Raw genomic sequence first — 14,983 nt, forward strand, 5'->3', positions numbered from 1 at the left:
AGCAAAGGCAGCAAAGAACAATTGCGATTCAAATTCCAAACCAATTTTGAAATGTCAGGAAATAAAAGGTATTTTACTCCAGTCTGCTGCCAATGAACTTTACATTTATTTCTGTTCCAATGTTACGATTCCCCTTCAAATTTTCAAAACGGGCATGAGATTGTTAACTGGTAATGCAGCTTGGTGCAAGAAAGAATATTTTTGGCTTATGACCTGTTAGAGACTTTTCCTCCCATCTAATTGCACATTTCCTTCCCTTTTTTAAGTAACATGCACATGGTATCTGGGGTTTTTTCCCAGGCTTTTTTTTACCTCTTTAAAAGTTTCATTTTCACAGCTCTGCTGTGTGAAGCAGAAAAGCTTTATTATTCTTGTTTTATGAAGTGAGAAACTGAGGCATCTTTGTTTAAAAGCTCCCTCGAGAGGACTTGTTCATGAAGCCAGGAATAGGATTTGAAAATGACTGTCTTTCAGAATGCATTTAAATTATTTTTGTTTTCAGTTTGTGTGGAGAATAGTTATTTTGATCATTGGCAGCACAGACAATACAGAGCTAAGCACTTAGTTCTCCTTGAGCACAGATTCTCAGGGAGTGAAAGTACAATAGTATGAGTTTTATGTATATTACACATATTTTTCCATACTTCAGATGTCCATAAAAAGTTACCTGAAGAACCTTTTATACCAGCCCAGGCAACTACTGTCTGAATTGCAACAGCTTGATCAGCACCAGTTCCAAACTGCAATGAAGTACCTCTTCAACAGCAAGAAGGAGCATCTTGTGAGTTTCCCTTATGAAAAGGAAAAGCTGCTCTCAGTGGTTTAAATAAATGGGAGGGGACAGACTGCAGGGCCCACAGTGCAGGCCCTGCAGTTACTTACCTGGCTTGGTCTGGGTTCCAGGACTTCCTCTCCTCTTAGGTTGGACTTAGTACATTTAACTCATTATTTAGAAGTTGCTGCAAGTCTAAGTCAGTCATTTGGATTTTCACTGTAATCAGTAGAGAGAAGCTCATCTCCAGAGAAGAGTTCATCCTCCTACATTAATACCTAAGGCAGGTGGGGCCAGTTACTCTCAGGAAGTATCTTTTCAGTGGCTGGAAAGAGAGCCAAAATGGCTAAAGAAGGTGAAGTTGGTGATTTTGTTGATCAACCATTTGAAATATCTTTCTGGGTTTCATTTTTCTTTTGTAAAAAAATTCAAACTGGTTCTATCCAATGCTAGAACTAAATTATCTGAAGTAATGCAAAAAAACAGTAGTTTGCAGCTGTTTTTCATGAGAACAGCATCATATTCTTTGTAGAGTGCTCTTTGTCAGGCCTCAGAATGAAAAATATATTGAATTAATCAGAGATGTTAATTTAATACCTTGTTGCTTGCAGGAAATAGGACATATTATTCTTGACTGGGGCAAGACTAGAGAGATAATTTTTCAAAGCCCAGGAGTAAATAGGACCTTGTTCCTTGTAACACTGCATAAATGCTTCTTGGTTCTGAGCGCCCTGGACTGTGTGGATATCCTGAGTCAGGTTTTGTGTGTGTCAGCAGTCAACTATCTCCAACCTGATGTCATTGGAAGTCTCCCAAACCTTCTGCTGGAGGATGCTTTCAGAAACTTGTAAGCCATTTATTTTTCAGACACAATTAATACTGTGTTGGATGTGTTGACTATTTTAAACGAGGTTGCTATATGGTCTCAGTCTGTTTTCCAGATGCAGCTTTCTGCTTATGTGTAAAGAATGTTATTTCTAAAATCATTTGTCCATGTGTCATTAAAAAAATCTGAATAGGTAATTCATTAGTGAGCTAACATGCCCCTGTATCACTTAGATCATCATTATTCAAGGACCTCTATGACAGAACCTCAGCAAGCACTCAGAGAGCTCTCTATGGCTGGATGAAGCAGATTCTACAGAAATCTTACAACATGAGTGGTATGTTACAAAGTGTTTTCTTCCTGCTTATTATAAGAGAAAAGCACTTAGCAAAAGACCTGTCTATTGTATTGAGTTGTTTCCCCAGTAAACACAGATATGTGTAAGAGTAACTGTCTGGAATACCTTTACTGCAGAACACAGTAAATATAATGTGTTTGTTACTCACAACAAATAGTTCTTCAAAGGTGCTTGAACTTATAGAGTAGAATCATGTTTTTGTTAGGGCTGGAAAAGACCTCCAGGATGATCAAATCCAACCAATGGACTCTTCCTCTGTTCTGCACACATGAGCTATACACAAAGTCTTTTTCCAGTACTCCAGTCTTTCTTTTCTGTACTGTTCCTAAGTCTGAAATAGGATCCAGCGGCCAAGTGCTGTGCCAAGGTGTATTGTTCTCTTCTGAACTCCTGTTCAGAGGAGAAAAACAGCTCTGGATCAGGATACCTTTTCCACTGTACTGTTTAAAAACACTAAAGAAATGCAAGATATTGTGGAAGCACATGGCGCCAACTTGATCAGCAAAGGGATGAGATAAAACCAAATTAATTAATCCTGTTTGGATGCATTTTCCCACATCTGTTTGCGTGGTTAATGTGCCTGAAACAGCTGTTCTGTAGATGGGACAGGCAGGATGGGCTCCACAAGGGGGCTGTGCAGGGCACTGAACCATCAGAGCCGCTGCTTGGGTTTCACTGAACATTCCAGCACAGCTGTCCTGGGGGCATTTTAGACTTATAGATGTGTCTGCTCTTCCTCTTTCCCTAGAAATCAAAGGTTAAATGCCCTCTTGCTACAGTGGAGCTAAATTTGCCTCCTGGGTCTCCTGCCATTTCAAAATATTAGAGTAAGCCAGTGAGTCGTGGAGAGGAGGTTCATGCTGCTGCTGTGAGGTGATGTTAGTGCCAGTGCATTGCTGGGGAAGCAAAGATGCAGAATTTGCCTGGTGCTATTCAGCAGTCCTGGGAAAATCCCTCAGCATCACCTTGGGTTGTGTCTGAAGCAGTGATGAACCCTTGATTCATGGAAGATCACCCAGCTTGGGAAGGACTGGGGGTTGCTGTGCTTCTTTTTCCACCCTGCTGCTGCCAAAATCAGTGCAGATGTGGTGAATTCACCCCCAGGCCATCAGGTGTGGGCTGATTCACAGCTGGTTGTGGCAGTGTGAGCCATCAGCCCTGGGCAGGCACACTTGGACTAGGAGTCTAAAGTTCCCTCACGTTTATCTGCACTCCCCAGGCCACAGCAGAGTGCAGGAGCAGTCCTTCAGGAGAGTGATTTATTCACTTTATATGTGGGTAACACTGGCACCACTGGGATAGGGATCAGTTTTTGGGGATCATAGCTGCCATGGCTGGTAACTGCAAGTCTGTTCTGCTAAAGGTCACAATCAACATCCTTAAATGGTGCTGGTTTGTCTTTAGCTCTCCTGTCATGTCTTTCAACTCTCGTAATATTCTGGGTAATGGGAGGTAATATCACTTTAAACAACACAGGCCTGACAGGTCTGCTGGGATCATCATCTTGTCTCAGTTAAGGAGCTTAGATCTGTGTTTTCAGAAAAAATCACTTAATGGAGTCCTTCAGCTTCTGATAGATGCAGGGTGGTTTTTCCAGCACTGGAGCCTCTTCAAAGTGCGCTGATGATTTTATTTTAACAGAGTTGTGAGTATCAGCACTGCTGAGGCGTGTGTTCAGAGGTGTCACACACTGTGCCTTCCAAATGACAACACCCTGGAGAAAAGTGTCTTTGTGGCTCAGGGTACCAAGGAGTCCATAAATATATTTTTTCTCAGGGATATTTGGATCTTGATTTCATTTTCAATCCTTAGGAGGATGTTACTAAATGAATGCCATTTTTTAACTTATGCAGTGTTTTGTGTTTTTGTCAGCCTATTTCCATGTAGGTATTTGAACAGTTTTTCATTTCTCCATTATTGCTATTGGATATTGCTGAAATAAGTGGCATCATCAATAATAATATATAAGATATATAAGGTATTATGCCTTCCTGATGTTCTTAAATAATACACTTGATTAGGAAAAGTGAATTTTAAAAACACTACTCCATATTTAATACTTCTGGGTAAATTTTTCCTGTCCCACACTTTATCCATTCTCTATTTCAGCAACATAAAACATTAATTGTTTTTATATGAGAAAATTTGAGACATTTGAAACACTATTTCATTTTCATTAAAAAATTTAAGGACTCATAAAAGCATGGTGCTAAAATGTAGCAGAAGGAGGAAATTTGACTCTCTCTGCTAAGGATTTTTCTGACTTGCAGATTTTTTATTATTTACCAATAACAATATACTGAGTAAAATATATTTGAAAAGTAATTACTTTCTTAACATTGTAGTGAGTATTTATTTGTACAAAACAGAGTTCAATGAATCAACTTCTTGGGTCAGTGCAGAGAGCTTATGGATTTTGGGAAGATACATGGTCCATCTCCCATTAGAAGAAATTCTGAAAATTAGTCTCAATGAAGTAAGTAACAAAGTGTGGTTGGATATATTATTGCCAAGTGACTTCAGCTACAAACAATATGAACAAACCTAAACATGAAAAATAACTTTATATATTTAAATTAATTTAATACAATGAGAAAATATAGAGGGGAAAATATAAATGTATCTTTTACAAAATTCTGTCTTTTTAATTTTAAAGTGCCTGGAGTTAATATGTAATTATTTATCTGTACCTGTATTTCTATTGAGCTTATGTGACTTCTACTGAAGTGAACCAATGATAGAACAGCCTCAAATTATATGACATTTTGGCAGAAAATCACTCAAATTGCTCACTCAGCTTTGCCTTCAGAAATACTGGTTTATCCAAATCTTCTTCCTTTCTCTATAACATGAACAAGCTCAATTAATGTTGAGTGTCAGGCACACACTTTATAGGATTCATTGTCTCCCAGTGCTGATGTGTGGTTTTGTTTGTGCTGCTCAGATCAGACTGTTCATTAGCTACGACAATGCAACAAAGCAGCTGGACACGGTGTATGATATCACACCAGAGCTTGCACAGGCCCTCCTGGAAAGGATCAACTTGTCAGGATTTGATATGAGGAACACTTCAACTATATACAGGCAAGGCTGCTTGGCTTTTTCTTTTATGGCTGAGTATGGATGGAACAACTAACTAAGGAGAAAACAGAAATTGATAGCATGGCACAGCTTTTTCATTCCAGCAGAAAAATCTAGGCTGAAATCCAGCTCTGTTGAGCAACAGTGAAGAATTGCTACTTTATGAATTTTTGGAGGTGTGCCTAATTAGCTAATGCTTTGTCTCCTGCTCCACAGTGAGGAGATGCCTGTAGCATTCATAGGAAGTCTGCAGCAGTATCTGGGGGACCCAGGCAGAGCTCCACCACATTGTAGAGCAATAAAATAAACTAGGATAGCAGAACATGAGTTGCCTTGTCTGCTTGAATCACACAACATGGAGATGTTTGATGGAAATCATGTTACAGTTAGGATTGAAGGAGGAAATCTCAACTCCTGCCAGCCAGGAGTGCAAGTGGATTTTAAGTGACATGGGTGTCACCAGAGAAGCCACAAAGTGAAGCGATGTAAAGCTTGCCCTGCTGTCCTCTTTGTCCTGTGGCATAGGGATGAGGCATGCTTAAATATGTTTGAATGTTAGGTGTGTAAGCAGGAAACTGAATTTTCAGGTTTGTCAAATCTGCACTGAACTAACTTTAACAATAATAAAAAACCAAAATAAACTACTGTTACTCATAAATACTCAGCGAACATGAGAAAATTCTGCACTCCACATTTACATTTACACTATCATATCAATGCATGGATTTAGTCCTTAGACAATGCTGTCTCATATTATTTGTAGTCTCCTTGGGGGATACCTTGGAGTTTTAAACTAATGGAGAATATGCTTTATGGCTTCAGAGCTCCTGTCATTACTGCAGTGCAGCTCGCTGACTTGCATGAAGCATTGCTCTTGTCGGAGGAGTAAGCGAGAGAAGAGTTATGCCCACGCTCTAAATTTCAGTGTCAGAAATCTTAAAAATGATTTTGTCACTCATGAGAGCTGCCACATTCTCACAGATGAGAGAAATGTCATGCTCCATAATCTTTAATACATTCCATTTTTACAACACACTTAGTTTATGTTACTCATTTTAACCATACTGTTGATTTAAATGTGCATTTGCTTTTAAGTAGTAGTGTTATTCATTTCTGCTAATCCCAAAGGAGAAGAAGAGCTTTTGGCAGCTATGCAATAATGCATCAGAATGTAATTATTTGTTATAAAAATGCTCTTAGAGACGTTTCTTTTATTTGTGTGTAGGTTTGATGATCTCCCATGAATTCAGATGTGCTGCTGAAGCAGTGTTTTATTATATCTCTGGCAGGTTGTTGTTGAGGGACTGGAGGAACTAAAAGCCTTTCTGTGCTGCAGAATTTGACTGAGTTGTGGTGGTGCTGCAGCATTGTCCACTGATGATTCCATTCACATCTGGACATTACTGCCCAGACTCTGCCTGTGCCTGTGTCACTGAACTGTGAAAAACCAGGGACTGTAGCAGGACAGCTGGACTTTGGTCATATATTTGAGGTTCTTGTTCTGTGTAAATTATAAAAGCAAAGGCTGAGAGTTTACGGGGACAGGGAATTGACTCAGGCTTCCTACAAACCAGTTCATCCCCATCACTATAAAGTTCAAAGTTCAGACATGGTGATGCACAATTCAGAACTCTTTCTTTGCAGGGCCTGCTGCAGGTAAATAAGCACAAGGTCTAAGCCAGAAGGACACCTACAACAGACATTTCTCCATGGTGGTGTAACTCCTTGTCCCAAAAACTGTGGCTGTGGTTGCACTTTATAAAGGTTAATAGAAATGTTGGCTTAAATATTGCAGCATGGGAACTGTGAAGGAGAATGAGCTCAGTTCAGCACCCTGCTTTGCAGATTGCTGTGCTGACACAACTGGGCAGTGAGCCTCAGTGTGCTTTCTCCTAACCAGTGTTGAACTGGAGAGGTCTCCATCCATCAACCACTCCTGTGTTTGATGTGAAATACAATGGGCTTTGTTTAATCCTAAAATGATAAAGAGGCCATGTAATGCCCCAGATGCTGCTCTGAAACCCAAATAGATTGTGTTACACGTGAAATCCAAGCAAGACTTAGAGTTCAAAACATGCAATCAAACCAGATAAGAACTCAGCAGGCCTCTTCTAGAGACTTAATGATAGCCCTCGATCATTTTCAAGATTATCCTATTGAGGGAAGCGGAGTCATTAACTGCGACAATCCAGCCATGGACAGGTAGATGGAACCAGGAGAGGTAAATTCTCAAGCACAAGCAATCCAGGCAGAATTCAACTGAATACAAAGCCCAGTGCATGTTACATACCCCCATTACAGGCTAAATTTTAAAGACTGCAGGTTGTGGCACTCCTAAACGGAAATGGCTCAAGCTGTGATCACAACGAGAGGGTACCACGCTGTGTTTCCATTTCCCAACAGTGACACTTTTTATGTCAGAAGGAAGCTAATATATTTCTGCTCTGTAGGCTGGGTTTGTTGGTTTGCTTTTATGATGACCTGGAGCAGATGGATGCAGCTGTGGCCCGGGCTCTCCTTCATCAAATGATTAAATGCAATCAGCTGAGAGGTTTCCAGGCCGAGGTTCATGAGGTGTGTACAACACTTGTTCTTCTTGCTAACATAATCCTGTAAACAGAGGAGGAGGGATAGTCTTCTCAAATAAGGAAAGAAATGAGTGAAAAATTACTGGGACTTAAGAAATAAAGGAAAATAGTTATTGAGAATGCAAGAATAGAAACCCATTTTGGGTGCTCATTCATTTCTCATTCTGTTTCATATTCCTGTTCCATACTCCTTTCACAACTGTAGTTCTATTTTTGAAACTTTATGAAGTGTGTGAATATTTGCCAATGCCTATTCCAGAGATTCCAGTTAAAGTTTTGGGTGGTAATGGAAATTGGTTCTTGGCAGATTTATATTTCCGATCTGCTTTTTCTGTTTGATTTAGCTCAAATCTCAACTCCTGAACATTGCTGTGCAAAACCAGACATTGAATGATACCCTTGGATCTCTGTCAGATGCTGTGGTTGGACTCACTTCAAGTCAGCTGGAATCTCTGTCACCTGAAGCAGTGCATAATGCTGTTGCAACGTTAAACCAAGTCTCTGGGTGGGCAAAGAGCCAAGTTATGATTTTATCCAGTAAATATCTCTCTTATGAAAAGGTACCTCTGATAACAGCTTTTTTACATTCTGTTTTTAACAGTAGAGTGGCTTGTCTCAGCAATAACTGTAGATTTGAAGTTTAGTATACAAGAATTCTATTTAGTTAGTAACCTGAAAAATGTGTTTAAATCAAATAAAAGATTCTACAGCCCAAAGTAATTCTCTAGTAATAGAGATAGTGAATATTTGGATTTGGCAGTTGTATATATTGTTTTGTCTGTGTCACTGCCCTATGCAGAATTTGCAGGATGAGAGATCCCAGGCTGTATATTCAAATATACTGTAATGCAAGGAATCAGATCCTGGTTGAAGTCTCAGAAAAAGGAACTTCTGAGAAATTTCATTTGTTCTGTGGACAGACACAGAAAACGCATTCCCAGGCAAGAAATGTATTAAGTATTCAACAAGAATGGTTTTGCTTTATTTATTGACTTTTGCTTTTAAATATATCTGCTGTCCTCAATAACACTTCCTTGTTTGCTTGTGCTGTTCTCCCTGCAGGTTTTATCATTTTATAACGTGAGCCAAATGGGCGCCTTGGTGACAGGAATTGGCACCCAGTCACTCCACAGCATGAACCCCAGGGAGCTGGCTCAGATTATTCGAGGCACAACGTCCCAGTACTTGTCTGACTTATCTCCTGCACAGCAGCAGGGCATCCTCAGGAAGGTGATTACAAACTCCAGTGTGTGGCAGGTTCTCTCTGCACAAGAGCACAGCAACCAGAAATGGAGAGCATGAATTAAACCAAGATGTGTCCTTTAGCTCAATGGTTAATGGTTCTGCTGCATTTTTGCTGAACACCAAGTGTATTTTGAAGGCTCTTGCTTGCTGATTTCCATTGTGGTTTTAATACTGTCATGTTTTTCCTTTATCCTCTTAAGAGAAATATTACACAGAGTAGAAAGAAGGGCAAATCCTGTAAATCTAAGCATCAATTCAGAAATGCCATGTATTTCTGTGTTCCTCTTTTTAGATAGCTGCATCTGGAGATTTTTCTTCGTCAGTCAAAGATATACAAGGAGCTTTCTTTAAAGAAGTCTCTCTTTCTGGTTTATGGAATCTAACTGGATATAATTCTTCAATGCTGAAACAAAAAGAACTAAGAAGCAGCCAGGTAAAAATTGCTATGCAGTTCCCATTCCACTGCAATTTTGTGTAATGGGAGAATTGGAAAAGAGGTGTAATATATTTGTGTTCAAGGAACACATGTAAAAGGAAGAAACTGCCCCAGTTATATTTTAATGTAAACACCAAAGGGAATTTAGAGCCCAGGCAGCATTATGAGACAATGCTATGGAAAAGAAAGCGTTAATATGCTGAATTTAAGCCCCCAGATTTCTGCCATGTAAATTTTCTCTTTCCAGTACTGTATACTAGACATTTGCATGTAAAGTCTTTGATTCTGTCCAGAGAAATGAAAGGTTGGATCAGATGATCTCCAGAGCTTCCTTCTACCCTAAGTTTTTCAGTGGTTGTGAGCCAAGTACAGGTTTAATATCATTCCTTAATGCCAGTCAGTGATGTCTTGTATTGTGAAAAATTCAGCCAAACTGGATGCCAAACCTTTTGGCTGCTCAAGCTGGGACCATAGAAGTACCTTTAGAGTACGTAAGAGAGCTCAGAGTACAAAAACCTTGCAGTAGTTAATGTCTCTTACAACTGGATTAACTAAAGTTGCCTTCAATTATAGTGGGTTTGTTTTCAGGCTTTGTATCTGTATGAATTACTGTCCAAGGAAAACTATCCTGTTGACCTCCTAAGGTATGGACTATATCTCTTTTGAAATGGGGTTTGAGTCTAGTTTTGTGATGAGAGCAACTTTGAGGTAAACAATATGTGGTTATTATGTATTACCTTACGTGTATTCATTCCTGAATAGCACAGGATAATTCACCCTCCTTATTAAAAAGGGTCTTCAAAACCAAAATCAGTGTCAAAGCACTGCAGAGGTTTGGGTGTTTTAAGGTTTAGTTTATATTTTTCAATTTGTTTACATTTTTGCTTTCAAGAGCCTTTTAATTAAAAGAAATGGGAGAGATGATGAAACTGTGTCTTAGGATGAGGTCATGGGGAGTGAGGACTAGATCCTGCTTAAATATTCAAAATATTGAAATTTGCCTTTCCTATCAGCACAGGACAGCTTGTGAAAGGAGTAACTTGTCAAGTCATTGAAAGTATGGACACAAACATATTTTTAAACAATTTTAAATTATTTGAAATGAATCTTTATCTACTTTCTCCATATCAGGTAAAAAAAAATTGTACTTAAACATACTACCCTATCCAAATTAGGTAGATTAGAACTTGGTTCATTCTATTTTGTCTTTGGTTTTTTCAGGATTTTTTTTCAGAATCCTGTATGTCTCAATTTGTCTGTTAGCATATTTTATTTTAATCTTTTATGTGTGAATTTGTCTATTATCATGCTTCCTTTTGACAATTTCATTTGTCACTTACAAATTGCAAAAAATTCCTATAGCCCTTCTGACTTGTTAATTCATGAGTAATCTGTTTGGGAATACATAGAAATTTCAGAAACATACAAATGTTCTCATGTTCCCAAATACAGAATGTTTCATCTCTGATGTCTACAAAAAGAAAACTAAAAAAAGACAGATAAAAATGCTCTCTGAAGATAATATGCACAGTCTTATATATGCTAATTTATATATATGCTGCAATAAACAAACCATATTTTTTATTCTTCCAAAATTGCTAGAGGTTTAAGATCCTAAATTTTTATTACCTTTAGGTTAATTGTTTGGCTTGGAAATTCTGGGAAGTCTCCAATGCAACCATTCCTCCTTTCCTCTTACTGGCGCTTCCGTGAGTTACATCTTAGTCCATCTTAACTTCTGAGCACTTTTCAAATAATCTCTTCAGTCCTAAGAAAACTGATGATTCAAATAAATGCTAATTTATCAAAAAGTGGTCACTGACTGTAGGAAAAGTCTGTCTCAAATGTAAGTTGATCATACTTTGTGTCTTTTAGGATTGCACATTTTTGTCACAATTGTGGGTTTTTTCCCCCCTAAGTAGGCTTATTTGGTTTAGGTTTGCTTATTTGTTTAGGGGTCTTTTTGAGAGTGTATATATAAGACAAAACCACTGGATACTGCTGGAGCATATTGTTCTGTATGGTTAGAAACATTCCAATGTGTTTCAAGAAACTTGTGTGAGTTAGCAAAACTTTTCAGTGACATCTTTTTTCCTTAGGAAAAATAACTTGAGTATTGATGAGAACTCCTGAATTGTAACACTTGTTAATTCTTTCCTTTCTTTGTCTCTTTCTCACTTTCTGTCTCTTCTGCCCTTTCTCTCTTTCTTTCTACGTGCCTAGGGGGGTAAAAAGAACTGAGATCCCTTCTTTTTGTGGAATATTTCTTAATTGAAGAAAATAAGAAAAGCGTTCTGTTTGAAAAGGCTCTACTCTATTTAACAACTCTAAAATAATAATAGAAAGATTTTAATGCAATACTTCCTACAAACTGCAGCACTCACTTCTTTGGCAACAGCTGCATGTTGGTTGTTCAGGGCCATCAAAAGTTACTGGTGCTGTTGCCTACAGACCCTGGCAAAGCTGTGCAGATGTGGGCTGTGGTTTTATTTGCACTCTTTGGGGAGAATAGCATAATTTTGTTTAATTTGTCAGGATTTTTTTATTTTGATAAAAAGGAAACCTACTCTAAAACTACTTGTAGTCCTCAGGGTGCCCACACGTCTTCATTCATCAGAGAATTATTCCTAATAAAACAGAGAAAGGGGAAAATCTTCTGACCTGTAGACAGTCTTGTTTCATATGGTGTTAAAGTGTCTCAGAGCACTTCCATCCACTTGTAGCTGTTGATAATTCTTAGCCATTTTTTGAAGTACAGTTCATGTCCTGAGGGACTGGAAGAAGATGGATGTTGAAGTAAGGCAAGGGTTAATTGCAAGTTTTTTGGCCTGTCTGGTTTATGATTTTTCAAGTCCAGCCTTGTCTCTAAATATTTCTGTCATCACAGATTTCATGGGTATGGTTGTGGGTGTATGAAGGTCAGTTTTGCATTCTGAGACCTTCTGAATTCTTTCTGCAGTTCTCAGTACCTGGAGTACGTTACAGGCCCTTTGTGTGTCCCTTTCCTTGAAAGTCTGGGGAAGATTGGAATGGACCTTCTGAACCCAAGTCATCACAAAAGGGATGCTGTTCTGCAAAAAGTACTGGAGTGCTTGGTGGGTATGGCTGAGAGGGGTCAGCAGAGGAGGAAACACCTTGGAGGTGGACCTACATGAGTTCTTCACCCATCCATCTGTATTCTTTTGGGGGGGTTTATGTACTGTTTCCATTTTATTGTTTGTTCCTTAAGGAAACCTTTTTATAACTTGCTTAGCAATTTTCCTTGACTCCATGCATGTTACAAAGTGTTCTCATGAAATGTCATTTCTGGCCAGGACAGCCTGGAGCTGGCCAGTTTGCACCTGGAGCTGTTCCCCTGGCTCCAAGCAGTGCCAGTCCAAGCAGACCTGCTATGGCACAGGGAGCTCCATGGGAGAGGTGGTGGTGCCAGGAGGATTTTGTGACTTCTGCTATCTGGGAGCTGAAACACTCACCAGTTTTTCAGGGAAGCTAGTTCTTTGATGTAGCCGTGGCTATTCCTGTCCTTATACACAGTACCAGCTGTAAAATCCCCAGTGTTTTGGCAGCTGCTTAAGAAACCCCTCAGAGCTCAGCCTTCTAACAGCAAGAGCTTGGGGCCCCTCTGCTGCAAGGGGCCAGCTGAGGGCTATGCTGCCAGACAGAAGTGCACCAGCTCTGCAGGTGCTGGGTGGTCACATTCTTTATGTGTGATTCAATATGGAATAAAGAATACTGAAAGCTCTGAAAAGTGCCTATGAAATATCACCAGTTGGACTGGTAAAACAAAGAATGTAAGGCAGTCTCAGCAGAAATTGTAGATTAAGTTGCCATTGCAAACTGTTGTTTTGTTCCTTGCAGCTTAAATGAGTTTTGATGCAGTGGAATGATACAGGGCAAGAGCCAAGGCTAGCTCTGCCAACAGGCCAAATGCTTCTTGTTTCAGAACAGCTCCATTGCTGATGAATATGATGTTGATCTCCTTGGAAATTTAATCTGCCACTTACCTCCAGCCTTTCTACATGGCAGAATGTCCCTGAAGGCAATGGCAACTGCCCTACATCGATTCAAACTTTGCCAACAGCTCAACCATGAGCAGAAGACTGAAATTAAATACAAACTCCTTCAGTTATATGGGTAAGGTATTGGATACACCACCTTGGTCATGCTGGTGATAGGCCATGCAAACACCAAGCATTTGCTTTGCCCAGGTGAACTGCAGTGCAAACAGCACAAAGCAGCTTCTGTCACTCCCCAAACTCAGGGTCCTGTCCACTAGAATGCATTTCTGTTCTTATGTGTAATGTGATAATTGTGGAACAAAAATACAGCCCCAGGGACACCCTGCATGACTTAAGTCCCAGAGGAAAAGGAGAGAAAGTATAATGTTTGAGTGGAAGCAGGCAAATAGACTCACTGCCCTTGCAAGAGAAAGGGGTTAAAAGCAGAGAATGGTACAGGAACACAAAGAATGGGAACATGGAAGTGGGATACTTGGTGTACTGGTGTAAGAAGACATGTAAAGAAGACTGCAAACACCTGTGGCAATAGGAGAGAGTAGAGAAGAAGCAGAGGGATATCAAGTTTGAGCATCTGAAGCAGCAGAGTGGGTAGTGTGTTGGGTGTCACTAAGGACTCAGATTAGGAGGGCAAATGGAAACTTCACTGGTATCAGGCATACAGAGAACAAAGCCATCCTCTACCTGGTAAGAATATACTGTTTCTCTCTTGCACTGTTCCTTGGGAGTATCTTGCATTTGAAAAGGCAGACTGGATGCACAGATTCTAACCACCTCTTCTCCCTAAAGTCGGTCACTTGATCTGCCTAATCACGTTAGAAGCTGTTCAGCTTCCTGCTAGTCAGCATTTTTCTGTGACAGGATAACTGTATTTTCCAGCAGATTCCATCCCTGCATTGATCTGGATACAAATCAGTTTTATTGAATCGTGGCACACTGTGCTAATTAAGATTTTACTTTATTTTATATCATTTAATTTTGAAGGTATTTAAACATCTCATAGTGGGGCAACAAAACAAATAAAGTTGTTTGTGGGAACATGAGCTAGTAACATATTTATTGCTACCCTCTTCTATAGGCTCTGTCAGGCTGAAAATAACTTAGATAAGTTCTTTATTAAGTCACCCACGAAATGAATTGACTAACATTTGTCAGATTTGAATGATGTTTCTACTTCTCTTTTGATAACTGTTTTGCAGACTACTATTGCAATCTGAACTGACAGAAAATGGTAAATTTTCTTTCAAATAAAGAATTATTTCTCCTTGTTCAAACATTGTAATGCTAAGAGCACTTGACTATTGAGGGAGAGCTCCATCACCACCATATTTGAAGGGTTTTTCTGATTGTATTGTGACTTCCACTAATGCCCTATGCCCAGAGAGATGAGAAAATGCAATCTGATGCTTATAACAATGAATCATCACACTGGCATAGAACTGTGTTTCCTGTATGATAAAGTATCATAAAAACACTGAAGTTTTAGTATTATTTTTATTGCAGCATTCTTTATTAATATAATTTTTCAAAATATTTTTTCAGCTCCTCAAACAACTGGACAGCAGAAACAATATTAGATGTTGGACCATTCATAGCTCTGCTGTCAAAGGAGGAATTAAATGTCCTTACTGTAAAGGTATGCTTTTATTAAAAGTTTTTAA

At 39.2% G+C, this 14,983-nt stretch overlaps 1 protein-coding gene across 1 annotated transcript in view; it reads left to right on the top strand.

Moving 5' to 3' along the window:
- OTOA (otoancorin) overlaps positions 1-14,983 on the top strand; it is a 37,591-nt gene that overhangs the window by 4,933 nt on the left and 17,675 nt on the right. The window contains exons 7-21 of the mRNA XM_033074618.1: positions 650-781; positions 1,384-1,619; positions 1,832-1,935; positions 4,326-4,432; positions 4,901-5,040; positions 7,488-7,611; positions 7,970-8,185; positions 8,688-8,855; positions 9,163-9,303; positions 9,895-9,950; positions 10,320-10,437; positions 10,942-11,015; positions 12,266-12,401; positions 13,250-13,440; positions 14,865-14,958. Of these exons, the coding sequence (XP_032930509.1) occupies positions 650-781; positions 1,384-1,619; positions 1,832-1,935; positions 4,326-4,432; positions 4,901-5,040; positions 7,488-7,611; positions 7,970-8,185; positions 8,688-8,855; positions 9,163-9,303; positions 9,895-9,950; positions 10,320-10,437; positions 10,942-11,015; positions 12,266-12,401; positions 13,250-13,440; positions 14,865-14,958 (2,037 nt within the window). The remainder of the gene's footprint in view (positions 1-649; positions 782-1,383; positions 1,620-1,831; positions 1,936-4,325; positions 4,433-4,900; positions 5,041-7,487; positions 7,612-7,969; positions 8,186-8,687; positions 8,856-9,162; positions 9,304-9,894; positions 9,951-10,319; positions 10,438-10,941; positions 11,016-12,265; positions 12,402-13,249; positions 13,441-14,864; positions 14,959-14,983) is intronic.

Source organism: Catharus ustulatus, chromosome 16 (genome assembly GCF_009819885.2).
Source record: "Catharus ustulatus isolate bCatUst1 chromosome 16, bCatUst1.pri.v2, whole genome shotgun sequence".
Classification (NCBI taxonomy): Eukaryota; Metazoa; Chordata; class Aves; order Passeriformes; family Turdidae; genus Catharus; species Catharus ustulatus.